We start from the raw sequence: 26,539 nt of genomic DNA, 5'->3' as shown, positions 1-26,539 counted from the left end.
ACTTCTTGCACCCACCTATAAGTTCACCAAGACAAACCTAGAATGGTTGCGGCACCTTCGCTTGTCCAGTGCTTGGAGTCTGCATCTGTGGCAGCCTGAGTCCTAAGAGAAAAGCCTCTCACCTAAGATTCTGCCGGTGGAAGGGAGGCAGAAGGAAGTTGCTTCCTGCAGTGCAGGAGTGAGACTGTAGTTGCGGCTGCAGCAGAGGAGAACAGGGGATTTCCGGCGTTCCTTCTCTGAGGGGCCGGCTGCGGCCCTGCTGTGGAGTTGCATGCATCTTGCCTTCGGAGCGCCTCCACTTCTGCAGCAACCTTCCTCTCCTGTGTTTTCTTTAGCCTTATTTTGGAGTTTTATAAAAGCCTTATGTTATGGAAGATGGAGAAACAAAGAAAGAGGAAATCGCATGCTGTAATTCTGACAGCAAATCTATTTTCTTACCAAATGGAACTGTAATGATGCGTGTAGCGTTTTGGCAAGGCACCTTCTGTAAATAAACCCTCCCAGGAGTTCCTGACCTACCCCAGGACCCATAGGAAACTTTCCTTGCAGTGCAGGGGGCAAGCAGGCCCCGTACCTCGCAACCCTCGTTTCAGGGGGGACTTTTATTCTGACAGGCGCCCGCCCATCCAGTTTTGTGCCTGGGACTGCTTGCCAAGTTTGTGAGGCCCAAGGCTTTCTTGTGGGAGGACGCTGGGCTGTCTTCATGCTCTTTGGCAATGATTAAAGTGAGGTTAGTACCAAGAACCCTTTCATTTTATTCCCTTATCCTTGCTTTTTCAAACCAGATGGCAACCCTGTATTTTCAGCTGTAATTAATTTAAGCTGCGAGACAGCAAGTGCTGGGAGAGGTAGTCTTTGCTTAGAAGGGACAGCAGTGATTTTCCTTCTCATCCCTCCCTTCTCCCCAAACGCCACCTTGTCCCAATCAGATTTGTGCCCTGTACAGTTTCTCCTAAGCGGGGACTGGAAGGGGAGAGAGGGCTGCTGAGAGCAACTGCCGCATGGCTGCCCGTGGGAGCTGGAAGGGTTAAGGCACACTAGTGATTGTTTCCCTCATGGATTGGAAGTAACCAAGTTTCAGGTGATGGCTGTCATGTGACAGCCTCTAGACAATGGTGCATAGTTTGGCTGCTGATTCGGGGAGTACAAGGTGCTTTTTCTTCCCACTCAGTCCAGCTGCCAAGATCGCCTCCAAAAGGGGGTATGTTTTAGGTTTAACATTTATTCTTAAAGAAAATTACAAGGGAAATAAAAGCACTTGGCCGCAGTTGGAGTCTGGAGGGTTTGACCTCAGCTATTTGACCACTTCCCTCCATGGAAATTTTACTTGAGTCCCTCCTCTGTAAGTTGCCTTAGAGTGCAGGACCAATTAAGAGATTGGGAGATCTTCCACATTTAATAGAAAATGAATGCTTTTGTTTCATCTCTCAGTAACTTGTAAAGTCACTCCACAGAATAGCCTCTCCTCCCACCCTTTTGTCCCCTCCTTGTTCCGAATGAAACTGGGTTGAAAATGGAGAGTGGAGTAAGTGACTGCTTGAGGGCCGGGTGTGTAAGTGTGCTCACCTGCCTGCACAGATGAGGACCCCCCGGGTTTTAGTTTCATCATTCGAGAAATGCACTTTCTGGCCATGGCTGGGCACGGTGGCTCACGTCCCAGAACTTTGGGAGGCCGAGGCAGGCAGATCACCTGAGGTCAGGAGTTCGAGACCAGCCTGATCAACATGGTGAAACCCCGTCTCTACTAAAAATATACAAATTAGCTGGGCGTAGTGGCGCACACCTATAATCCCAACTACTTGGGAGGCTGAGGCAGGAGAATCACTTGAACCAGGAGGCAGAGGTTGCAGTGAGCTGAGATTGTGCCACTGCATGCCAGCCTGGGTGACAGAGCAAAACTCTTACTTTTTTTTTTAAAAAGGAGTTGCAGATTGAAGAGGATCTATTAACATAATGTATATGCAAAGCACTTTGTGACACTGTACACCAATGTTATACAAATGGTCAATATGTATTGCTGTTGTTAACATTAGCCATCCTCTGATGACTTGAAACAATTTTTAAAGGTTCACAGTGAGAAATGAGAACCACAAATACGTAGCTTATAAGTCTCCAAAATGCTCACTGTTGATTACAACATCACTGACTGCAGTGGGCCCCTTGTGTGCCCAGGTTTGCTGGATTTAGTGAGCTGCGTGGTGGATATTCTTTGTTGATGTAACTTTTATGTCCAGTGTTTACATTATTCATGAAAATTCATTTCTCTCATGAACCACTTGGGCTGTTTTCACAAAGGCTTACAATTTCAGTTATTATTGTGGACGAGATCCATCCTTTTGGAAACCTTTTGTTTTTCTCTAGTAGAGAGGGCCAAACGTGAAATGAAAAATGCATCCTGTACTTCCCACCTCCTTTACTACCAATGGTGTGTTGAAAATTAAACAGAATCATCATATAATGCAGCAGTTCCACTTATACGCACGAAATGACTGAAAGCAGAGACTTGAACAGACACTTGCACACCCATGTTCATAGCGGCATTACTCACAATAGCCAAAAGGTGGAAACCACCAGGCGTCCCTCACCGGACGAATGGAGAAACCACATGTGGTCTGTACGACAGCGGAATATTACTCAGCCTTAAAAAGGAAGGAGATCCGGACCCGTGCCACCACATAGATGGAGCTTGTGTAAGCCAGTCACGGAAAGACAAATGTTGGATGATTCCACCGACATGAGGTTCCTAGAGCAGTGAAAGTCCTGGAAGATAGAATGGTGGTTCCAGGGGCTGCAAGGAGGAGGAAATGGGAGGTGGGTGTTTAATGAGTGCAGAGTTTGGGAAGAGGACACAGTTCTGGAGACGGATGGTGTGGTTGGCAGCACAACATACCAGTGTACTTACTGTCACTGAAAAGTGGTGAATTTTATGTATATAGTACTTTACCATAGTAAAAAAAAAAATACTGAGAACTGTGATGATCAACTTCAGGTCAACTGAATAAACGTTAATGAGTCAATTGTGTGTGAATCCTTTATATTCCATACTCACCTGGGGTGACTGAGGCTGTGAAGGAGAGTCAGGCAGCTTGGAGGGCAGACCAAGCTCCAGGCATACAGTATTTGGTGCCTAATAATAGAGAGATGTGATGCGTGATGACCACTGGGGGTGGTGATTTTAATTGAATTTAAAGAGTAGGTAAGAGTCACCATTACCATCTGGATTGGAAGCCGTCGCACAAAGGAAAGGTGCATGAAACTTGGGGTGCCGGGGGAGGGTGCTTTTGAATTCTCCGGAGGCATTATTGGAATCATCAACTCGGGAGTTTGGGAGAAGAGATGCCACTTCAGTGATGAATGGAATGATTGAACCCCCTTCCCCCACTTTCTTTTCAGGCTTCCACACTGCACACTCCACAGACGAACACTTCTGGGTGAAATATGATTTTATAGCCAGGGGATTGCATCTAGATGTGAGGGATGTTACAGTGAAGCTCAGTAGACAGCTTAGTTCTGAATTGTTTGCAGAATTTGAAGATGAGACTATTTGAAAAGAAGTGCAGTTTTATAACTCAGATCAATGAAATAGGCTCTCAGTACTGTTTTTTCCCATCCCGTGGGGACTCTGCTTTATTTGTCATTAGGGTGTCAATTGTCAGTAAAGCAGTAGCCTTGCTAAGCACCTGGAGGTCCTGAAAACAATTTTTTCTTTAAGTAATTTAAATCTTATTTCTGTAATGCAGTCTGGTTTTTTTTTTCTTTTTTCTTTTTTTTAGAAAATTAGCTTGGCCAACCCTTTCCCCCTAGTTGAGGAAAGATGGCGCACAGCCCTGACTACCTGGGTGCTGAGAGGTAGTTCATGTTGCGAATTAACACACGACATGATTGGCTCTCGGAAGGAAGGCCCTTATGGTCTATTGTTACTTTAAAGAATATACAGTAGAGGCCTCAAAATCTTCTACTAGATGAGCATTTAATCACTTCATATACTCAATACTCAAATTTTCAATGGGTGTGTAATAATTTAGCTCAATAGTTTTTTTTTTTTTTTTTTTTTTTTTTGGGCAGAGTTTCTGAGTTCAGTCAGGGTAGATCAGTAACTTTAAGAGGAAAACCAGGTTTAAAATTTTTACTTAGTGCCGAATGAATTTATTGAACCAGAGGTCTTCCTGTAGTAGGGAGAAGTGCGCAAAATGATTTCAAACTGGTTCCTACCAACCTTAGGGCTGGACCGTGGGAAGGCAGCTGGCATTCAGGCAGTTGTGGCCACGCACCCGCGTGTGGGGAGGAGGAGACTGCCACACACACCACGTGACGCAGAAAGGAAGTCTGATTATTTGTCTCCGATATGCCTGCATGCACTCATTCATGTCTGGTCTTTAGCCAGTATGGGGTCACAAAGCTGAAATAACGGGAAAAAAAGAATGGGAGACTTTGATGCGGCCACACTGTGCAACATGGGTGTGGAAGTGCCTGTTGGCATCTTGGGTTGTTTTGAGGGAAGGATAGTACTGGTGACTGCAGGTCTTGGAATAATCCTGACGTTGAAGGTTAGTTTTTGTTAGACTGTCTGCCCTGGTTTTTGGTTCAGAAACGTGCCACGATAAATTAAAGGGAGGGAGTCCTTGCCTGTGTGCCCTATTTCCATAGGCTGCTTCTGGAGTGTGACCCTCTTAAATATGGATGTTCACTTGTGGAGTGTGCCCCGTGGGTGACAGTTTGGAGACGGGGTTTCACCATGCCAGGCTGGTCTTGAACTGGCCTCAAGTGATCCGCCCGCCTTAGTCTCCCAAAGTGTTGGGATTACAGGCATGAGCCACCACACCTGGCCAGTAAACAGTTTTAAAAAATTTTCCAGGAATTTGCTGCATAATATGGAGTAAAAACTAAGAGTGAGCCTTCAAAAGAATTTGAAGTTATGAAAGATGACAGTGCCAGTCAGAAGAAGGAGAGAGGGAACGGAGGAAGGTCTCCTCAGACTACTCATTTCTAGTGGGTTGGCACTGGCCGGGGCTGTCCTCCTCGGGTTTCTCCAGGAGCCCCAGGGCCATGGATGGCCCAGCCCTGGGTCACCCAGCTTCATGAGTTCCTCTGTCTGACTCTAACCTGCTGGTGCTGGTTTCTCCTGAGAATTTGTTTAGATTTGGTTGGCTCATTCATAAAATAGTGTGTGCCAGGCACTGTTCTAGACACTGACTTACGGACACCTCTGAGCAGCCTACCGAGCAATCACTGTTCCCGTTTGGTTCCCTCCAGGCGTGTCTAGAGGGAAGGTGTCTTCTCTGCTAACCTTGAGTTGGCGGATGGACCCTCTCTCCATCCTCCGCCTTCCTGAGGTGGGCGTCGGAGGCCGTGGGTCCTGCCCTCCACTTTTCCAGCACAGGGAAGGCCTTTCCAGCGGAGCTCAGAGTCAGATTGAGGGTGTGGGGTGGAGTGAAGCAGCAGGGAGAACGGGACGTCTGGGTCGACTAGCACTGGGTGGTCTTAGTGGTCAAATGCCTTTTCTTCACTCCTCCTCTAGCCCTCGCCCCAGCTGTCTCCAGTAGTCCCCGGAGGATGGCCAGGCAGGATGGCGACATGCTGATGCCTCTGCTGCTGTGCAGAGACCGTCGTCTCTCCCAGGGTTTTGTCCACCTCGGACACTGCAGCTCAGTGAGGAAGGAAAGACAGAGCGTTTTCATCCCTTCTATGATACAGGGATTCTGTTTAATGTCAAAAAATACGATAGCGGTTGTATTTTTAACATATTCCTTGAGAGATTACATAATGACAAAAACAACTACAAATGAGCAGCAGTAGGAATTTTAAATTATTTTCCATGTTATTAATCTCAGCAACATCTCCATTCATTTGAAAACTCTAATGTGGGACACATCTGTTTTGCCTGTAAACAGTGCTTAGCGTGCACATGGATTCCTGCCCCATCTGAATGAAGTTCGGGGGGTCCTGGGCGCAGGTGGGCATCCACTACTGGCCATGCTCTCACAACTACTTCCCTGGCAACAGTTGCTAACGTGGGGGCAGGTGAGATGCTTCACCGGTCATGTTCTCAGCCATGACCTGTTTCTCAAATGTCAGTTTTTCTTAAAAAACTAAAGCTAATAATGGAAAACACGTGTAGACAGTTGTGGTTAAAGAAAACTGGTACCTTGTTTACATAGAGTTGAGCTATTCAGAAACGTGACCTGAGGATGTGGGCAACCTGGACGTGCTCCACGCTGCTGGCCAACATTTCCGTGAGTCCTGCCTCTCTAGAGGCGCCCGGTCTGGAAAGCCTGCACACATCCCCGGGCGAAGAGGGTCTCTGAATGCTGGAACTGGATATGGGAAAGTTGCAGGGGTTGGCCCCGAACTCACTCAGAACCTGTTTGCTCTGACTTTACGCCTCATTGTAGCCAAACCAGCCACCTGGCTTTTTGGGCCACCATAGGGAGAATGGAAAGATGGAGGCTACCAGCAGCAGCATTTCCGACAGGTCTCTAACTGAAATCACTTAGAGTTTCTCTGCTAAGGCTGACATTTCGGGTGTCTGGGATCTTCCTTTAAGCGGCTGCCGCTGGGTAAGTGCGCACTGTGCTTCCGGACCCGCCAGGTTTCCCAAGTGCCTTTCGTCCCTTGCACAGATCTGAGGACTGATTGTGCTCAAGGAAAGGAGGGACCCACTTTGCCCTCGGAGCTCTTTCCAGCCTCAAGGTGAGAGAGGGGCAGCCTCACACACGATGCAGATTCCGGCTGAGCTGCCGGAGGGAGTCAGAAGAAGCTTGAAGGCTGGAGTATGTGGAGATGCTGTCGATGCTGATTTAATGACTGTCACTCTTGAGCGCACCGTGACTGGAAACCCTCGGCGCAGTTAGAGCCACAGAGTCCACACTGACAGGAGAGCAGCAGAAGTGGACACCCATTTGCTCTCTCAACACTCAGTGCGACCACCTTCCCTCCAGCACCACAGACCCCAGCTGCTTTTGAACCCTCCGGGCACTGGCGGCAGTGCCAGTGCCAGGGACCCGAGTCCCTGCTCTGCCACCTGCCAGCCACATGGCCCTGGGCAGATCCCTCCACCTCTCAACCCACTTCCCTCAGTGTAAAGTGGGAGTGGGGGGTTGGCACGAGTGTTGAAGAAGAGAGGAGGAAGTGCAGGAGTCATGAAAAGATCTGCAGCTTTATTCTTTCATCCTCCCCAAACACCGCCGAGCCAAAAGGTTTTGGATGGTAACTCGGCTGACAAGCTTCTCCCTCTTGTATGTAGGCACATGTAAGATGGAGCTCTTTCTCCTGGCTTCCTGAACCGATTTGGGGGCAGCCAACCCTCCAGCTTTATATATATATTTGTTGTTGTTGTTGAATTGACAGTAATTGTACATGTTCATGGGGTACATAGTGAAGTTTTGACACGTGTCATGTAGAGTGATGAGCTCAGGGTGCTTAGCCTTCATCATCAAACATTTATCATTTTTTTGTGCTGGGGACATCCAATATGTGGATGTTGTTTGAAACTATGCAGTGTATTATTGTTAACTGCAGTCACCCTACAGTGGTCTAGGTGACCATAGTGCTGGAACTTACTCCTCCTTCCTGGCTGTAATTTTGTATCCTTTAGCAGATCTCCGCAGCCCCTACCTTCTCCCTACCCTTCCCAGCCTCTGGAACCCTCAGCTTCTTACTGGCAGGTCTGGGCTGACCTGGCCTCCCCAGCTCTGGTCTCTGCTTGGACTGTCATTGTGTGGTGCTTGTGCAGTGCCTCAGGACAACAGGCATACAGGACAGGTGCCCGAGGCCCAGTGGATCTCAGGACCTCTCTTTAAATGTCCAGAGGAATCTTGAAAAACTTTCAGGTTGATCATAGATAAAGCAGAAGAAACATGGGTGTGGCAAATATCTAAAGCCATATAAAGCAAGGCAGCGGGTGGGTACGGCCTGGGGAATTGTATTAGTTTGGTAGGGCTGCCATAACACAGAGCCACAAACTGGGTGGCTTAACAAAAATGTATTGTCTCACCGTTCCTGGAGGCTGGACGCCTGAGATCAAGGTGTCAGCAGGGCTGGCTCCTTCTGAGGGCTATGGGGAGCGTCTGTGCAGGCCTATCGCTCAGCTGCTGGTGGCTTCTGGCGTTCCATGGCTTGTCGATGATGCTCTTATATCTTCACATCTTCTTCCCGCCATATGTGTCTGTCATTGTATCCAGATTTCCCATGTTTTCTAATAGGACACAAGTCATACTAGATTAGCGCACACCCTCATAACCACAGCTTACTTGGTCTTCGGTAAAGACCCTATTTCAAATAAGCTCACAGTCAGAGAACCTAGGGGGTTAGGACTTCAGTGTCTTTTCAGGGGGACACAATTCAACCCATTACAGAAATTAAAGGCAATCCACAAAATAAAGTAGAATGGTCAACAAGTGTATGAAAAGATGCTCCACTGCCGGGGTAACTGAAGAAATGCAAATTAAAGCAACAAGAAGGAGTGATTTCATGCCAGGAGAATGGCAGAAATCCACAGGCTGCCAAGGCTGGATGTCACCGAGGACACAGCAGCAGCAGCGGTCAGCCACGGCCATCAGAGGGACACCAAAGTGGATGGCCGCCTTGGGAAGGTTTCTGGTCACATGTGTTGAAGTCGAAGGTGGATGACCTGCAAATACTGACCTGAGAGAATGTCAGAAGCCCTGGTCCCCAGCACCAGGAGACATGTCTGAGGACTTAAGCACTACCGTCCGTCCGTCCGTCCGTCCGTCCTTCCTTCCTTCCTTCCTTCCTTCCTTCCTTCCTTCCTTCCTTCCTTCCTTCCTTCCTCCCTCCCTCCCTCCCTCCCTCCCTCCCTCCCTCCTTCCTTCCCTCCTTCCTTCCTCTCTCCCTCCTTCCCTCCCATCCCCGTCCCATCCCCGTCCCCTCCCCCTCCCCCCCCCTCCCCCCCCCCTTCCCCCCTTCCCCCCCTTCCCTCCCTTCCCTTCCCTCCCTCCCTTCTTTTTTTTTTGTTGTTTTTTTGTTTGTTTGTTTGTTTGTTTGAGATGGAGTCTTGCTGTGTTGCCTAGGTTGGAGTTCAATGGCTCAATCTTGGCTCACTGCAGCCTCCGCATCCAGGTTCAGGTGATTCTCCTGCCTCAGCCTCTGGAGTAGCTGGGATTACAGGCGCCCACCACCAAGCCCCCCTAATTTTTGTATTTTTAGTAGAGAGGGTTTTGCCATGTTGGTCAGGCTGGTCTCAAACTCCTGACCTCAGGTGATCCACCTGCCTCAGCCTCCCAGAGTGCTGGATTACGGGTGTGAGCCACTGCGCCTGACCTGTGGGGGCCATTTTCATAAGGAAAAAACCAAAGAGTGCCCAGGCACTGGGGGGTCAGTAAAGGAACGGGTACATATGCAGTGGTGTATTTGTATGGAGGAATACCACGGAGCAGGCAGATATCATGGATAAGCCAGGTCTCTGTTGGAACATGGGTAGCGCTCCAAGACTACACGAGGGAAAGACACAATTGTACAAGACACACGGTGTTCTGGCATGCTAGAGTGTGAAGCATGCTACGGATGTGTGCTTCCAGACACATCCACGGGTGGCCAGAGGACGACAGCCAGGTAGCAGGAGGCACCAAATACAAAACAGGATGCCCATGGGGATGAAGAGAGGGGAACGGGACTGAGAAGGGCCTGCAGCAGGGACCTCATGCGTCTGCATGTTCTGCTGCTTTCATCATGGCCAGAGGAAAGAAAAGGCCCAAAGCAAATATGAGAGTGCATTTTCATTTGCTAGTTCTGAGTAGTAGGTACACAGGTCTTTGTATTTTCCTCTATCCTGGAAAATGGAAAGGCTTTGGAGCCAGTCCAGTATATATTGGAATTTTTGTACTAGTTTTGTAAACTTTGAAAAGTTACTTAGCCTCTCTGAAGCTCAGTTTATTTATTTGTAAAAAGGAGATGATGCTTATTTTGCAGTGGGGCAGTGAATTTACTAAGATAAGGCCTAGCATATGATTGGGCATGTCCTTCAGTAAATGAGAGCTGATGATAATAAAGATAGTCAACATCAATCACTTACTCAGAGATTCCCCAGCTCTTTTTCTGAGACAGGGTCTCACTCTGTCACTTGGGCTGGAATACAGTGGTGCAGATCTCAGCTCACTGCAACCTCCACCTCCTGGGCTCAGGTGATCCTCCCACCTCAGCCTCCAGAGTAGCTGGGGCCGCAGGTACGTGACACCACGCCCAGATAATTTTTCTATTTTTAGTAGAGACAGGGTTTTGCCATGTTTCCCAGGCTGGTCTTGAATTCCTAGGCTAAAGCCATCTGCTAACTTCATCCTCCCAAAGTGGTGGGATTACAGGTGTGAGCCACTGTGCCCGGCCAATATGCTTCTCACAGCTGTCTCGTGATAGATGGAGCAAATGAGTCCTGTGTTGCCTGGTCCATGGAGTCGATTTCTGAAATCTGAACCAGCCAAAAGAGGGACACTACCTTTGTGGGGAGTATTTTATTTTTATTTTCTGAGGCAGGGGCTCACCCTGTTGCCCAGGCTGCAGTGCAGTGGCTCTGTCATGGCTCACTGTAGCCTTAACTTCCCCCCGGGCTCCAGCCATCCTCCCGAGTAGCTGGGATTGCAGGCTCCTACCACCATGCCCAGCTAATTTTTATATTTTTTGTGGAGACGGGATTTCGCCATGTTGCCCAGGCCGGTCTCGAACTCCTGGGCCTACGCAGTCCACCTACCTTGGCCTCCCAAAGTGCTGGGATTACAGGCATGAGTCGCTGCGCCTGGCCTCTTTGTGGAGAATTAATGGGAGAGACGTTCTGTGGGCAGACGGCTGTGGCAGCCATGCTGGCTGTGGCAGCATTCACACTCGCGTTTGATTCCCTTGACTTTTTGGTGGCTTTTTCTCAGTTATTAAACAATGTGAAGCTATGGCAGTAGTTGCTGACGCATAGAAGGTAGAGACAGTCTCTGCCCTTGTCCCTGCTGGCGAGGGTGGGCCCCGCTGTTGAAGCCAGGAGCCCCAGGGTCATCTCTGTCTTCAGCACAGTCTGAATGTTGGTATCTTCCCAACTTTTTCCTGCCCACGACACACTTCTTGCCATTTGTACCTAGGAGGGTGTCTCTGCCTCGGCCTCCGCCACCTCTGCAAACATCGTCTCACCCAGGCCTTCCTTTGCAACCACCTCCCCCGCTTCCCGTCTAAAATTGGCACAGAGGAGTGACGCGGCTTGACCAGGATGTCTCGGGGACACACCCAGGCACCTTGTTGCTCGCTGGGAAGCAGTGAACTCTCCCACTCACAAGGGGAGAGAAGCCACGGTGCTGAGTTCCTTGGGGGACATTTAGAAGCAGGGAGGAGGTGAGGAGGACAACAGAAGTTGGAGGAAGGAACTGAAGGGAGAAGACATCTCACCACTGTTTATGCCCAACATTTAAATGTTCCCTAAATTCTGCTTTTTCAGAGAAAAGTCTTTTCCACCAGTCATTTTCTCCGAAATCTCCTTAACTCCCTTGTCATTTGCCACAAATGCTGTTAACTGGACTCATACATACTATGTGAACCTTAATGATTCATTTACTCTATGGACAGTTATTAGAACATCTGGTATGTGGTCACCCGTGTGGAGCCAAGGAGATTAGGACATGGGGGCTGCAGTGTCAGCCCTCCCAGGAGTGCACGGTCCAGCCAGGGATCAGGGTCCCCTGGGAGCTGTGCCTCAGGCGCTTACTGACTGAGAAAGCCAGCTAGGCGGGACTGTCTGGGGACAGGCCTTGGCAGCCGGCATCTCCGCACTGCTCCTTCCCTGCGGCTCTGTAGTTGGGGCGGGAAGGTGGGTGGAAACGGTGCTGGTGAGTGGGAAAGGCCTCCTGGAAGCTTGGGATGGAGCTGGGAGGTGATGGAGAGTCTCTTGGTGGTCCTGGTGTGACGACATGCCACAGGGCTGGTGTCTGTGGTGGGCAGTCTGTCTGGGGAAAGCCTTCATCTTCTCCACCTTGGCCATCTCTTCTGTAAAACTGGAATGGGCTGACCTGCCCTGTACACAACAGAAACCCCAGGGGGCAGCAGGTAAAGGTTGGGAGGAAGTTCTTTCTATAGTATTCAGGTAAAATTTTATTATTTAAAAAGTTGTGGTAAATTAGCAGAGCATACAGCTGACCACTTTCACCAGGTTTAAGGGCACCGTTCAGTGGCATTAAGTCTGTTTTCTGAGGAAGCTTTTTAAGATTAAAGATGTGCTAGCAATCTTACTTATTTAAAGACAGGGTCTTGCTCTGTCACCCAGGCTAAAGTGCAGTGGCGTGACCATGGCTCTCTGTAGCCTCCACCTCCTGGGCCCAAGCGATCCTCCCACCTCAGCCTCCAGGTAGCTGGGACCACAGGTGCGTGCCACCATGCCCAGCCAGCAACCTCATTATGATGTGTTAAGACTGTGTGGGCATCCGGCTGTCCTGCCAGTTCTCAGAGGTCAGATTCTCCTGTAACTGCTGCGGTGGGAGGGAGAGGACGAAAGGGCTGGAGATGGGGCTGTGTCCCGGCCCACTCACTGGCCCACTGCTGGCCCCTCCTTCGAGTCTCTGTCTCCGGCTAGACTCTGGTACTTGGGGGATGTCTCTGCACAGCCTTCAGTCTGCTTCTGCCAGGCACCGCCTGGCATAGGGATGGGCTGCTTTGCTGCCTCAGGATGGTGTTTTGTGGGAGGCCAGGGCCCAAGGCTGCCCTGGGCCTCATCTCTGTCACCGGGTGGGAGCACCTGCCCTGCCATGGTATGGTGCCCAGGGGCCTTTGGGGACCCCAGAATATATCGTCAAAATATCTTCTACCCATACCCCCTCCTCAGGCAGAAGAACTCAGACTCAGATCAGTGTAGCTCGCGGCGGTCCGTGGTGAATGAAGCGCAGTGCAGGCTCAGAACGTCAGGTGATGGGGCTGGGGGCTGAGCATCCTGGAGCGTGTTTGTTGGAGGGCGGGAAGCTCATTTTAATGTTGGAGGGCGGGAAACTCATTTTAATGAGTATCAAACATGCAGTGCACTTTTTTCACGTGATGGATTCTTTCAGTGTCACTGCTTGGAATCTGGTTTACTTTTCCCCAAATATGATACACATTCTTGGTTTCTCAGCTTAGAGAGCATGTGGCCTTCAGTCCTCAGAAAACTCTGTCCTAGATGATAGTGTCGTAGGCCTCTCTTCCCCCACCCCCTTTCCATCTTTCTGTCCGTGGGCAGCTGGCAGTGGAAGTACCTGCCTAGGATGGGGATGAGGCCCGGGTCAAGGCCGGGTGCCGTGCAGCCTCAGCGGCTCTGACGGGCCTGGCACGGAGCCAGTCGGAGTCCTTCGGGTGCTCGCGGGGATGCAGTGGGCTCTCTCGGGCACAGTCCTGACCAGGAGCAGAGGTGACTCCCATCTCCCGGGCATGATGCATGTGGTTTTCTGCCGTCCTGGGGAGCACATGACGCCTGGGAAGCAGTGGCTGGGAGGTGATTCACCGGGGGGAGCAGGGCCTAGAAAACAATGTCTGTCTTGAAGCTCCGGGAACCAGGAAAATGAGCTGGAAATGTGAGTAATGTATAATTTTACTAAAATTAACCAGCCAGTTCTCTGGGCCTTTTCTCGCTGTTTTCAGCGTCTTTGTCTGACCCGTAGTGCCCACTGTGCTGTGTTCCATGGACCATCTTTCCGGTTAGTGCGCCTGGAAGTCCCCTTCTCCCCGCTGCCCTGCGTAGGGTAGGCACGCAGTGGGGCTATGGGAGCACAGATGGTGGATTTAGGTGCGGGGCTGCCCTGTCCTTACCTCTGCCCTGGCAGCTGGCGGCCCTGGCACCCCTCTCCTCTGTGATGTGGTCTCCAAGTCATGCTTGGATTTCCTGATGCGCCGCTGAGTCTTCCACGTGACTGTGCCGTGCCCCTAGGACATAAGGTGCGAGGGGTGGGCAATGCCTTATGTGCCCCGACCTTGGCTTTGGACATGGGCAGACGCGGCCTGAGCTTTAGGCTGCTCCTCCTTGCCACCCGGGGGTGTCTTTATCCTTGGACTTCTGTCTTTATCCTCGGACCTCGCCTGGAGCCAGAGCCGTCACTTGGGAGCTGCAGCCCCTCCCGGGCCTTTCTGTCCCTGCTAGATTGTAAGCCCGTGAGAAGGCAGGGCTGTGGCTTCCTTTCTGTAACCTCCACAGAACAGAGACTCAGCTAGCACTGGCTGAGTGAACGGAAGTCTAAATTCAGAGGCACACCATGTCTGAGGCGCTCCTGAATCCGTGACATGAGCCCCCAGGTCTGTGCACTTCGTGAAGTGGCCCGTGGAAGTATCAGTGAGGAGGAGAGAAGCCATTCACTCATGTCGTTAACAATGAAATTGTGTCTTTATCTGAATTTGGAAGGGAGCGGGACACTGCAGATGAGGATGTGCGGCGACACGGATGAATTGAGTATTCGGGAACCAAGCCCCGTTTAGGGTAGAAGCCAGCGGATCTCAGGCCTGCTTGGCTTGATGTTCGTTCTGTGGAAGATCCTCTGGTGATGTCGGTGTCTGGGATCGTAACCCTTGAGGCATTCATCGCAGAAACCTGTGCTGTCTTCTGAACTGCCACGGACAGCGACATTATGGACGGGCTGGTTTCAGTATTAAGGTTTTTAGTATTTTAACGTTCTGGAAATCGCCAGGATGTGTGTGGCGTTGATGGAACCTACTGTCTAGGCTCTGGCCAGAACATTCTCTTCCATGGTTGTCTTAATGGGCTGAACGTTTATTCCTTAATTGCTTTTAAGACATTCTGTATAATCAGCCAGAGAATAAAAGGAAAGAAAAAAACCCATAAACGAATACTGGGTCCTGTACAGCTAATCACCCTATAATCAATACACTCGGTTCAGGGCCGACAGGGTTCTCTTGGCGCTCACTGAGGGCTGCAGCGCGCCGCTGTGATTGTTTTGGTTTAGGGCTGACTGGGTCCTCTTGGCACTCCCTGATTTTGGTTTGTGTGCTGTTTGTCCCCCGTTTAGAGTCCTCTGGGTGGATCTTACTATGACCACATGGTTACATGGAGACGCCGAGGCTCGGAACGCCTCGGGGCACTGAGTGGCAAGCCGAGCACGTGCCCCTGCTAGAGATGGCACAGAATGACGTCACAACATCACAGCCGAGGCTGCACTCAGGCCCCCTCTGGTGCTGCTCCTGCTCAGCCCTTAACAGCTCACTGATTGGGCTGCAGAGTCCATCTGAAGGCTTGAACACACCTCCAGTTGACTCCTCAGCCCTCCAGCTCTCCATGATTCTGCCCATCCGCAGTTCCACTCCACGATACCTGCCTTTCTTACCCAGTCACCCATGCACTGTTTCTCTTCATTCACTTGTTAAGTCTGTCTCTGTGTGCCCATGGTAGCAAGGGTAATGAGATAGGAGGGGCGAGGTAATGTGAGGAGGGGCAGGTGCACAGATGAAGAGATCATCGACGGTGGGTGATGGGTTCTATATTAAAGGTTTGCACGGGGCACTTTGGGATTTCACGCTGCAGCTGTGGTTGGCAGTGCAGGACGGGGAGGAGGGAGGCTAGAGCGGCGCCGCCTGTACACGGCCACAGAGGCAGAGTGGCTGGTCTTATTTGAGGAACGGCAAGTAGACGGTTGAAACTACGGAGCACAACATTTGGAGGCTTGGAGCCAGAGATGAGGATGGGAAGGTGGTCAGGCCCAGAGGCTACCAAGGCCCATGCTGAGCTGCTAAAAACATTAACTAAGGGCTGGATGTGGTTGGATTTGCTTTATAAAGAGATTGCTCTGGGATGGATACAGGCAAAACAAGAAATCTGAATAAGGTTGGTAGTTGTCTTATCCTGGTTGTGATATTGTACTGTACTTTTACAAGATGCCACCATCCGGGGAGTCAGGGTACAGGGTGCATGTGATGGCCCTGTGTTCTTACAACTGAAGTTAATCGACAGTTTCAGAAAGGTATGCCTGTCACATGCATGTGTGTGTGTGGTGCGTGCATGTGTGTGTAACAGTGTGTGTGCTTTATGTAACATCTTCAGTGTGTGCGTGCATGTGTGTAACGTATTCAGTGTATAACATTCTGTGTGCATGCGTAACATTGTGTGTAACATTCAGTGTGTGTGTGTGTAACATCTTCAGTGTGTGTGTGTAACATCTTCAGTGTGTGTGTGTAACATCTTCAGTGTGTGTGTGTGTGTAACATTCAGTGTGTGTGTGTAACATCTTCAGTGTGTGTGTGTAACATACTCAGCCAGTCCGGGATGGGGGCTGTGGCTGCTGCTTCACCAGGGCAGGCCCAGGCTTTTCTGCTAGTTAAGACAGGTGACTACTTGCAGACTCTGAAAATAATTTGCATTTCTTAAAGAAAATTCACTCAAATCATGATTCATCACATTTTTCTTTAAAAGACCAGCTCATTAGTTATGGAAAAAGATTACTCTGTCAGCGGAGAATGTGGTGGATTCAAGAGGCAAGACCCAAGGCAGATGCCACTGTGGGACCCCTGGAATAAAGTGTGGAGGGTGGACGGGGGCTGGCCGCGCCTTACCTGTGTGGGGCCAGTGCCTGATAGATGCGACATGTAACACTGCCTTCGGACTAACACATCGGATGGAGGCGGCGCTGACTGTCTCACCTGGATTCCACGTGGCATCGCCTGAGAGCTCAGCACATGGCCAGGGCTAGTGATGGACCTTCTGGACGCAGGTCACTCTTGCTCGTGTGTCCTGGATGAGCGAGCTGCGCGCTGGCTCCCTGCGGCGTCCCGGCAGCACCAGAGCAGACGTCACCACGTGTCAGCCAGGAGCCTGAGCTGATGATTCCACCACTCTGTGTCTCAGGGTTCTCGTCTGGACAGGGGGTGGTGGGGGCATTGCCTGCTTGGTGCTGTTAGGAAGATGGGCTGAGCAGTACTATGGAGGCTTAGACCAGGCCCGGCATGTAGGACACAGCCGGTGACTGGATCATTGTCAGTGTCCCCGTCCTGTCCACATGGCAGGTCCTTATCAAACCAGCTTGGCCTCCAGCTCCCCAGGCTCCGAGGGGGTGGAGATTATTGTAGAAGTGAACAGAGAGTCGGGCAGAGGACGCGGCTGAGTCGGGGGCTCCGTCTTCCATGGAGCTGACTTTGGACTCCGCTGGCAGCAGCCTCCCCGGCACCCAGGGGCTTTGGGGTCAGGCTGACCCGGGCTGGTAGCCGGCTCCTCCTCATGCTGCCCAGCCACACGACCTGAGCTTCAGGGTAAAAAATTAAATAAGCAACACAGAGTGCCTGGCACACAGTCACTGTCCCCTTTGCCTTTCAGAAAAAGCCAGGGATCCCCCTCTGAACGCTCACTCCTCTTTTTCAGGAACAAGACTGCCAATGGCGACTGCCGCAAAGACCCCCGGGAGCGGAGCCGCAGCCCCATCGAACGCGCCGTGGCCCCCACCATGAGCCTGCACGGCAGCCACCTGTACACGTCCCTCCCCAGCCTCGGCCTGGAGCAGCCCCTCGCACTGACCAAGAACAGCCTGGACGCCAGCAGGCCGGCCGGCCTCTCGCCCACACTGACCCCGGGGGAGCGGCAGCAGGTGGGCCTCTGAGAGGGTGGCAAGGGGAGTCCGGGGGCTGGGGGACTGAGCTGGATGCAGAGCCCCGGGCAGAGGACCCCGAGGGCGGTGGTGAGGGAGGGAGGTGGTAAAGGATGCCACCCTTCGCCTCCGTTCTGCACTTGGGACAAGGGACAGCAGAACAGGAGTCCTCTTCTGCTTTTACTTCCTGCCCAGACCTGCCCGGGCCTCGCATCTTAGCACTCGTGGCCTTGGGCAAGGTGCATGTCGCTGGGGCTTCATCTCTCTCCTGCCACAGTACAGGGTGGTGTACTGACGTTTCTTCAGCAGTCTTCTGTGGCAGGCCCGATTCTCTTAGGATCAATGTCGTCATCCTCAAGGGGGTCCTCCGTTTCTCCTTGAGAAGGTCACGCAGATGAAGGGAAATGTCAGGCTGCTTTGCCTTGGGCTGGGGTCCTGCACAGTTGATGGCCGCAGGGTTGTGAGCCCCCGTGCTGGTCAGAAGCCTATGATGGGTACGTAGGGAGTTTTTCCTATTAAAGGAAAATAGGAAATTAAATGATTACATAATAAACACAGTTTGCTTGGTAGAAACAAATCTTTTTAAAAACGGGGTTTCTGGGGAAGTGTGTGGGGGAAGGCAGCAGCATTGAGAAGGCTTGGAATCGCTGCTGGAGCTCTCTGAACCTCCGGGGACTGCGACCTAACAGCTCCTTAGTCACTAGTCAGCATTTACTAAGACTGACAGAGGGGAGGGTGCTGTGCCCCGAGGGGTGCCTCCAGGCTCCGTGCATTCAACTGCGAGAGCCTCCGTGTCCTTGCGGCACCCCCGGGGCTTCCCTCAAGCAGCACTGCCTGGTGTCCGTCTCTGATGGGGTCTGTTGGAACTGCGGGTGGGGGAGGCCCTGGGAGTTGGGAGAGGTGCTTCTGGTGCTTGGGAATCCCACTGAAGCTGAGAACAGTTGCCCATCTTGCCTTGGAGTCTGACATTGTAATCCTGTGTTTGATTCATTCATTTAACAAAATGGCATAGACCCCTATTGTGTGCCAGCGGGTGCCAGAAGCCAGTCCAGCAAGATGCAGTCGTCGTTCTCAGCACACTCAGCTTTCGTCTGGAGGAGAGAGCGCTGATGTGTCTGATGGAACCTGGGGCCAGGTTATCACTGCTGTTCATGTCAGCGTTTTACTAGTGCTCACCATTTACCCAGCCCTCTGCAGAGCGGAGCTCTGGGCAGCCAGAGGTGGTTGTGTGGACACTGTCATGGCCACAGGGAGCTCCCAGTCTAGTTGGGGAAATGGATGTGAGAAGAGAGGAGTGTGCGCCTGGGCAGCAGCAGAGGCGTGTGGGCAGTGCGACCCACAGGGACCCGCTCCCTGCCTCCGGGGGTGGGCAGTGGACCTTTCTGCTTTGTGAAGCTCAGCAGGCATTGTAATGATGCCACGAGCCATGGCCTGAACTGCGCAGGTGGAACCTGGCTCTCTGGCCATTGCCACGGCTGTTGGGGAGTCCCTGAAGGACAGGGGAATGGAGGGGAGGATTCAGCTGTAATCTCAGAGCACCCACGTCCAGCCTCTGGCCCTTGGTGACCTGGGGGATGTAACTGTGAGCCTGGCGGGCTGTCTCTGCCCGAAGGGTCAGGGTGGGCCCTTGACGGGCTTAGTGTTTTCTTAGATGATGATTTCCTTGACTCTCCAAGACTCTTGAGAATCTTGCAGTTGGTTTCGGTCACAGTTGCTTTGCAAAAACGGAACTGCTGAACAGAGTGGCCTGATTTCTTTAGCCTGTCTCCCTCTCTCCAACCTGGAACGGGCCTTGCTGCCCGTTCATGTGGCGAGGGCCCCTCCTCGTGCCTTGGGGCTCCTGAGCAGCTTTCCTAGGAGGGAGAACCTCAGCTCCCCAGCTGTGTCCTTAAAGGATCCAGGCCTGGAGCAAGGACAAAGCCAGGGACCATGGGGCACCCCAAGCTGCCCATTTTCCTGGGAAGGGCACAGTGGCCCGACCGGAGCTGTCACTTCAGGCTGGGCTTGGTGGGGAAGAGGGGGTCAATCCTGCCCTCCTTGCCGTGGCTGCTGTCAGCACATGTCATTCACGTCGTAGCCATTCGTGGGGCTCCTTCCTGCGGCAGCGTGGCGGGGCCGAGGCCACGCACTGGAACCTCAGCTGGGCTTCAGCGCCCTGCTGAGGACACCAAGCAGCCACGTTGCCTGTGCTCCAGCAGCTCCGAGGCCCCTTCCCGGGAGTCTGTTGGGTGTCATCCTGTAGCTCAGAGCCAGGCGAATGGTGGTGGGGAGGGGGCTTCCTGGGGTGACAGCAAAGCTCTGTGTCCACAGGCGGGCAGAATGCATGCTGCAGCCCTGTGGGTGGACATGGTGGAAACCTTCCTCTGTGTGGCAGAAAATGTGACTCAGATCTCTGGGAACTTGGGACAGGAAAGTTCCCTGAGGGGCATGTATGGGGAGGCTGCAGAAAGCGTCCCCCCATTTCATGTTTGTGATGGCAGCTCAGGATAGACAGACACCAAGAGGGTGGCCTTGGGCAGCAGCCAGTGAGGAGAGGCAGGATGGGGTTAAGCTTCGCACATCGAGGGCCGGGCGCGGTGGCTCACACCTGTAATCCCAGCACTTTGGGAGGTCGAGGCGGCGGATCACTTGAGGCCAGGATTTCGAGACCGGCCTGGCCAACATGGTGAAACCCTGTCTTTACTAAAAGTACAAAAATTAGCCAGGCGTGGTGGTGGGTGCCTGTAATCCCAGCTGCTCGGGAGGCTGACAGAACCACTTGAATCCGGAAGGCGGAGCTTGCAATGAGCCAAGATCGCGTCACCGCACTCCAGCCTGGACGACAGAGTGAGACTTCGTCTCAAAAAAAAAAAAAAAAGTGTTGGTGCAGCCAGCCTTGGGGATTGCTTTCAGATAGGACAGGTGGGTGCTGTCTCCCCCAGGGCAGCCTCTGAGGACAGTCACAGGGGGTGGGGCAGCGGGTGAAGGGGTTAGTGACAAGGCTCATCCTGGCCCTGCCATAAATCTGCGGCGTAACTTCCAGCAGGGGGTTTCTGGCCTTCATTTTCCCCATCTGGAAAATAAGGGCGTGGGGCAGGGGAGCCTTGAGATCCCATAAACGCTCACCATCTGGAGGCCTGGCCTGTTCTAGGTGGACGAGTCCCGGCCTGCACTCCACCACAGAGGCAAGGGCCAGGTGTCTGACTCCAGCGGGGGCCGGGGGGTGGTGCAGCCAGTCCCAGGAGGGCTCACGGGCCACCCTGCAGCCTGGCTTGTGGGGAGGAGGAGAGGATACCCAGACACTGAACATCTTCGCATCTGCAGGTGACCGGTTAAGGTGATTCGCTGCAGCTCAGGTCAGGAGATGCCCTAAAGGTGTTCTGATACCAGTTGGCCAGCCTGCCCTGCTGGTCCCGTGCTAGAGACTCTCTTTTGAAATGGCCTTTCCTGCCTTGGATAGACTGACATAAAGGCTGGACAGCGAGCTCATTTCTTCCTCTTCCTTGATTCCCCTCCCCGTGCTTGAAACGTCTCCCCAGTTGCCCACATCTGCGTGGCTCAGGACATGCTCGCTGCAAAGCACAAGCCGGCTGAGCACAAAAGGGAGTTTTATTGGGAGGATCCTGGGGGGTCTCCTTGAGCCCAAGGTCATGGGTCCAGCCAGGCTTGGGAAGGGCCTGGCCATCTCACTGAGAGCTGGACGGGGCAGGCCCTCCTCCCTCCTGGCTCTGCGCATGTCCAGGTCTTGGTATCTTGCTCTCTTGCTGCTGCTTGACCTCTGTGGTCAGCCAGTGTGAGATCTGCTCCAGGCCCCATCTGTCGGTCCCCAACCCCCTTTCCGACCCTGTCTGCTCAGCACTGTGAAGACCCTCGCCTGAGGCCCTGTCCACAGGCACGAGCGTGGACATTCAGCCCAGCTCCACCTGCCCAGGTTCTCTGCGCTGCCACCTGTGCACACCACGGAGGCTACATGAACTCTGGGCAGCTCTGTCCCACTGTGGAAGTATTGCACCACTCAGAAACCCTGAATTCTTGGTTTGTCTGCTGCTGCTAAGCCACGTCTCCCTCTACCCTGGTGTGTGTCATTTCTTGTTAGACCCAAGTACAGCCCCTTATGTTTAATCCCAGTTCATCCTTGTGGATCCACATTTTCATCCTAGAATCCATTTTCGCCATTCCCAATCACTTTCTATCATGAGAAGGTCTGGCAGGCAAGCCTTTTGTGTCTTTATACCAGCTATTGCTCTGACTTGAATGGAAAGGGCTGGCTGGGAAGGACAAAGCCCAGCATCCCTCTGGCTGACACTACTGTCACCCTTGGTCCCTGTGGGGTGATTTCAACCAGCTCCTCACTGGCTGTCCTGGAACTCAGCCCACATACTCCACCACCTTGTCCTCAGGGATATTGCAAGATACTTTTCCTGGGGGAACCTGAGGAAGTTCTGTTTAGTTCACACATATTTTCTGTCCGAGGTTCTGCACCTAGGCTGGGGGGCCAGACATACTGCCTGGTGTGCGTGGTCTTACAGGAGCACCTGGACAGACCGATGCACGTGCTGAATCTTGGTGGGTTGGGGGAGCAGGAGTGAAGCGGGGGGCAGCCAGTGAAAGGCTTCACAGAGAGATCCGAACAGGGCTTGAAGGAACAAGGGGAGTCTGCCAGGCAGACAGCGTAGGAGTGGCAGGGAAGGAGAGTGAGTCTGTGTGCAAGGCAGATCCGGCTGGGGTGGGACGTGTACCGTTCTACACTCAGGCGTATTTCCTCCATTTCCTCTCTGTCCTGATTTGTAGGTCATCACTGAAGCCAACTCGAGCTGGCTTTGGCTCCAGCAAAATGCTTCCAGTTAATTGCCATGTATTGAAGTGTCCTGGATGGCTCCAGGCACACCCGCGGCTCAGTGGACACAATGGGAAGGGCTCTGGGGACGTTACCGGGAGAAGTGAGGTCCCTCCTGCAACCCTCTGCCCTCCACAGGATGCTCGGTGTTTGTCTCAACAGATTTGAGAGGGGGACAGACCAACTCAACAGTTGAGCTTTTGTCCTTTGTACTGTCACTGATCCAAACAGCCACGACCAAGGGCCACTACACACACCCTTGGAGCTGCACTCACTCTGTGGATTGGCCGTGTTTAGCAACAGGACTCCAGTGTTGAAGTGGGAGGTGGCACACGGGGTCAGGAAGGGCTCCAGAACAGAGCCTGAAGGGTGCTGGGGAGAGCCCCAGGGGCGGTGCCCGGTACTGAGGCGGGTCTCCACACACTGACACCCCTCTTCCCCACAGAACCGGCCCTCCGTGATCACCTGTGCCTCGGCTGGCGCCCGCAACTGCAACCTCTCGCACTGCCCCATCGCGCACAGCGGCTGTGCCGCGCCCGGGCCTGCCAGCTACCGGAGGCCAGCAAGCGGTGAGTGTCCCGGGCCTCCTCACCTGTCACAGCTGTGCTAGTAGCAGCAGAGCCCTTCTCTGTCATGCTGTTGGTTGAAACCCCTCGCCCCTGAGCCCATCTATTGCTGAGGTTGAAAAAGTATTTTTTGAGCACGTCCAGTGTGCACCTAGCGTTGTGTGTGGCTTGGGTGGGAAGGGCATGAGAAACACGCTGCCCCCCTCAATTCCAGGATCTCACGCCCTAGTTCAGGGAGGGCAGCAGCTACTGTTAAATTGAATGCCACGTTCTCTTTCTGAACTTGGACTCTGGCCCAGTGCAGTTGGTACATCACCATTTTACAGAGGAGTGACCTGCCCAAGCGCCTGACTTAGCCGGGGGAGGTGGGTTCTGTTTGCAGAGCCCACACTGACTGTGGCAGCCAGTCCAGCTCTGGGCTGCCCGAGGGAGGGGACTGCACCCGTGCCTGTCTGCGGCCACCTGTGTCTGACTGCCTTCCTGCTTGCCTGCAGCCGCCACCACCTGTGACCCCGTGGTGGAGGAGCATTTCCGTAGGAGCCTGGGCAAGAATTACAAGGAGCCCGAGCCAGCACCCAACTCTGTGTCCATCACGGGCTCCGTGGACGACCACTTTGCCAAAGCTCTGGGTGACACGTGGCTCCAGATCAAAGCGGCCAAGGACGGAGCGTCCAGCAGCCCTGAGTCCGCCTCTCGCAGGGGCCAGTCCGCCAGCCCCTCTGCCCACATGGTCAGCCACAGTCACTCCCCGTCTGTGGTCTCCTGAAGGGAGTGCCTCCTCCAACAACACGTGGATCTGCATGGTTTGCCTGAGCTTTGAACAGTCAGTACTTTAAAAAAAAAAAAAAAAAAAAAAAATCATGGGGGTGGGGTGGGGGGAAGGGAAGGGATGGTTTATTCGCAAAAACCATGTTGTTGGGATTTTTGTTCTGTTTTTGTACTTGCTTGGTATCCGTACAAGGGGGCCCTCAAACATGATAGCAGGAACTACGTGTGGAACATCTGTCTAATGTAGCATCCTTACTTCCTGCCTCAGTTACCAAAGAAACCTCTGATGCAGGTCTGCCGCCCCGACGGGGCCAGGACTCCACAGCGCTTTCTCAGTCACAAGCCATGATGAATTGGTGACTCAGACGCTTTGTGCTTTTTCCTTTGCTTCTTGAGACCGGGGTGTGTGTGGCTCAGCTTCCACGGCGTGTTTGGTTCGGTCCGTGTGTGTGCGTGTGTATACTTGAAGAGAACTGTCGTGTCTGATTTGCACTATTGGAGGAGGACTAAAGTTGCCTGACAACTTTATGTGTGATGCCAGAACTCTGAGGGCAAACTGCTGAAAAACAAAGGGTTTAAGGATGACATTTCTGACCATTTGTGTGTTTGTTGTTGTTACTGTTTTTTTTTTAATCTAGACAATACAGCTTTGGAAGGGGAAGTCTCATACAGGTTATAGGTCTTTCTCTCTCTAGATTTCAGGTGCTTGCAACTGGACTGCAGACTCTACCAATCACGGGCATTTTACCTTCTCTGAACACTGCAGTTTGTTAGACTAGAGCTGAGGTTGGAGGATTCCATAGTGCTTTAAACGTGATGCATGTTTTAATGGAGAAAAAATAGCTGGTTTCTATTAATTATATAGACAGTAAACAAAAACCTTAATACTTACTATCTTCTTTTCAGAATTAGTTTATTTTTGTCAGTTACAGTCCTAGATATACTTACTGCTGGTACAGTTGTACTCTAAGATTTGTATTTGATATTCACTTTACTCACAAGCAGTGCGGGAGGCCAGCTCCTGGCAGGCCCTCGTGATGAGCAGTGGGTCAGCTGCGGTGTGGGATGCTGGAGTTTTGCTGCCGGCTGACAGCATTTTTGCATCCCCGTCTGCTTTGTTACAAGCTCCCAGGGGAGGTGGGGTTTGTGTCTTCCAGCTTCCCTACATGCAGAAACTGCTCCCTTTGAACTCTCTTGGCTGAACAGCAGATTACTGACAATCTGTGATACGGTGTTTTATACGCTTCCTCGTACGCTGGGGCCAAGGCAGTATACATTCCTCTGACTTTATACTGTTATTACTGCATTTTATTATTTGCTATATTAATAGCTACTAACTAGAAATTAGATGAAGCAAGCATGACAGACACAGCTGTGGAGGTCACAGCTGCTCCTTTTTGGTCAATGAGCGTTTCTGTCCCCTCCGCCTGGGGTGTGCTGTGTTCCGCCTGGCCCAGCAGAGGCTCACGACGATGGCACCTGACCGGGTGACATGGGTGTGGTCACCTCACCTGCAAGGCTTTGTGGACTCTGCACACTGCACGACCTCTGGTTTTACAGTTTGGCTGTTGAATTTTGGAAATTGGCACTGGGTGAAAAGGTCGGAGGACTGGCTCTTATAGTCACAGGGTGGCTGCAGGCCTTTGAAAAGTGGAGGAAAGAAAAGCCCTTCTCCTTGCCCCGCACACATTTCACTCCCACTCTACTGGGCTTCCAAGCTTTGGCATTCAGGCCCCTATATTTTCTGTAGGAAAAATCGTTGAGAACACTTTTTTTATATAGGTAATTTTAAGACCATCATTACGCTGTGCGTAAAGAATGTACAGAGAAATTTGTAGGTATTTTTGGAAGAACATTAATTTGTTAATGATATGTAGCTATTTAATTTTTCCCTTTCCTATTGTAATCATTCATTTTTTGTTGTTGTTTGGGAAAAAAAAAAGTTGATCTTTTTTTTTGTCGTAGATTTGTCTGTAAAAGTGCAGGAACACAGTTATTCTATGAGAACACTGCATCTGCATTCATAGCCACTAGTTTGTTATTGCTACAGGCTACTGAGCGTCGTAACAGGAAAACAACCCACTGCTGACCGGCTCGGTGGAGGACACTCCTGGGACAGGTCTCTCTGTCAGTGAACAAGGGCGTCACTCTGGGAGGGTCGGCGGTGCTGGTGGCCGGTCCCCTGGTGCACTGACCTATCTGGGATAGGCAGTACCCTGGAGGGGGCCTTGGGCAGAGGGGGCAGCAGAAAACCAAACATTTCACTGAGAAAGAGCCCCCTTCCCCGCTCTAAGAAGGGCTCCGTGAAGTTCTTGCCAGAGCCACGCCGCCTGCAGTGCGCTCTGAGCGTCTCTCCGTGTGTAAATCTGTAATATACCATTCTCTGTGGCCTGTTTTTCCTGGAAGAAGAAAAAAAGGTTTGGCAGGCCATCTTTTTTTTGTACTTAAAAGTAGCCTTAAGAACAATAATAAAGTGCTCTTAAACCACATAGTGTACGTGTGGCTCTTCAGCCCCCGAGTGAGTTTCAGCGCCAGGCTGGGTGGGCGGACTTGGGCCCTGCACCTGTGCCGGCTGTGTCCCCATGAAGCCCCCATGAGCTGAACGACAGCCACCGGAACTTGGACTGGCTACTTTGGGAGACGCCTCATTTGAAATCTACCCTACTAAATCCTGCTGTTGTTAAGGGTCAGCCCAGACTCAAATTTTCACTTTGCTTTTGGGCCTAAGACGAAAGCTGAAAGAATAAAATAGCAGGAAGAGTGCCTCTGGTTCCTACAGCATTCCAGGGATGATGCCTTCTACATGGGGCAGGGTGGTCAGAGGTACCCAGGCCGTGGCCTCTCCTGGGTTTCCAACCCCTGCT

The 26,539-nt window shown here is 52.1% G+C and overlaps 1 protein-coding gene across 4 annotated transcripts in view; it reads left to right on the top strand.

The window, feature by feature from the left end:
* The window catches only part of VGLL4 (vestigial like family member 4), a 162,920-nt gene extending 136,758 nt beyond the window's left edge, over positions 1–26,162 (top strand). For all 4 annotated transcript variants that reach the window (XM_050781505.1, XM_050781506.1, XM_050781504.1 and 1 more), the window contains 3 exons: positions 17,303–17,525; positions 22,787–22,910; positions 23,402–26,162. In XM_050781505.1, the coding sequence (XP_050637462.1) occupies positions 17,303–17,525; positions 22,787–22,910; positions 23,402–23,673 (619 nt within the window). In that variant the 3' untranslated portion in view covers positions 23,674–26,162. The remainder of the gene's footprint in view (positions 1–17,302; positions 17,526–22,786; positions 22,911–23,401) is intronic.
* The last annotated feature ends 377 nt before the right edge of the window (positions 26,163–26,539 follow it).

Source organism: Macaca thibetana, chromosome 2, assembly GCF_024542745.1.
Source record: "Macaca thibetana thibetana isolate TM-01 chromosome 2, ASM2454274v1, whole genome shotgun sequence".
Taxonomy (NCBI): domain Eukaryota; kingdom Metazoa; phylum Chordata; class Mammalia; order Primates; family Cercopithecidae; genus Macaca; species Macaca thibetana.
The sequence above is the reverse complement of the archived record's forward strand: the minus strand, read 5'-3'. Positions and strand labels throughout refer to the sequence as shown.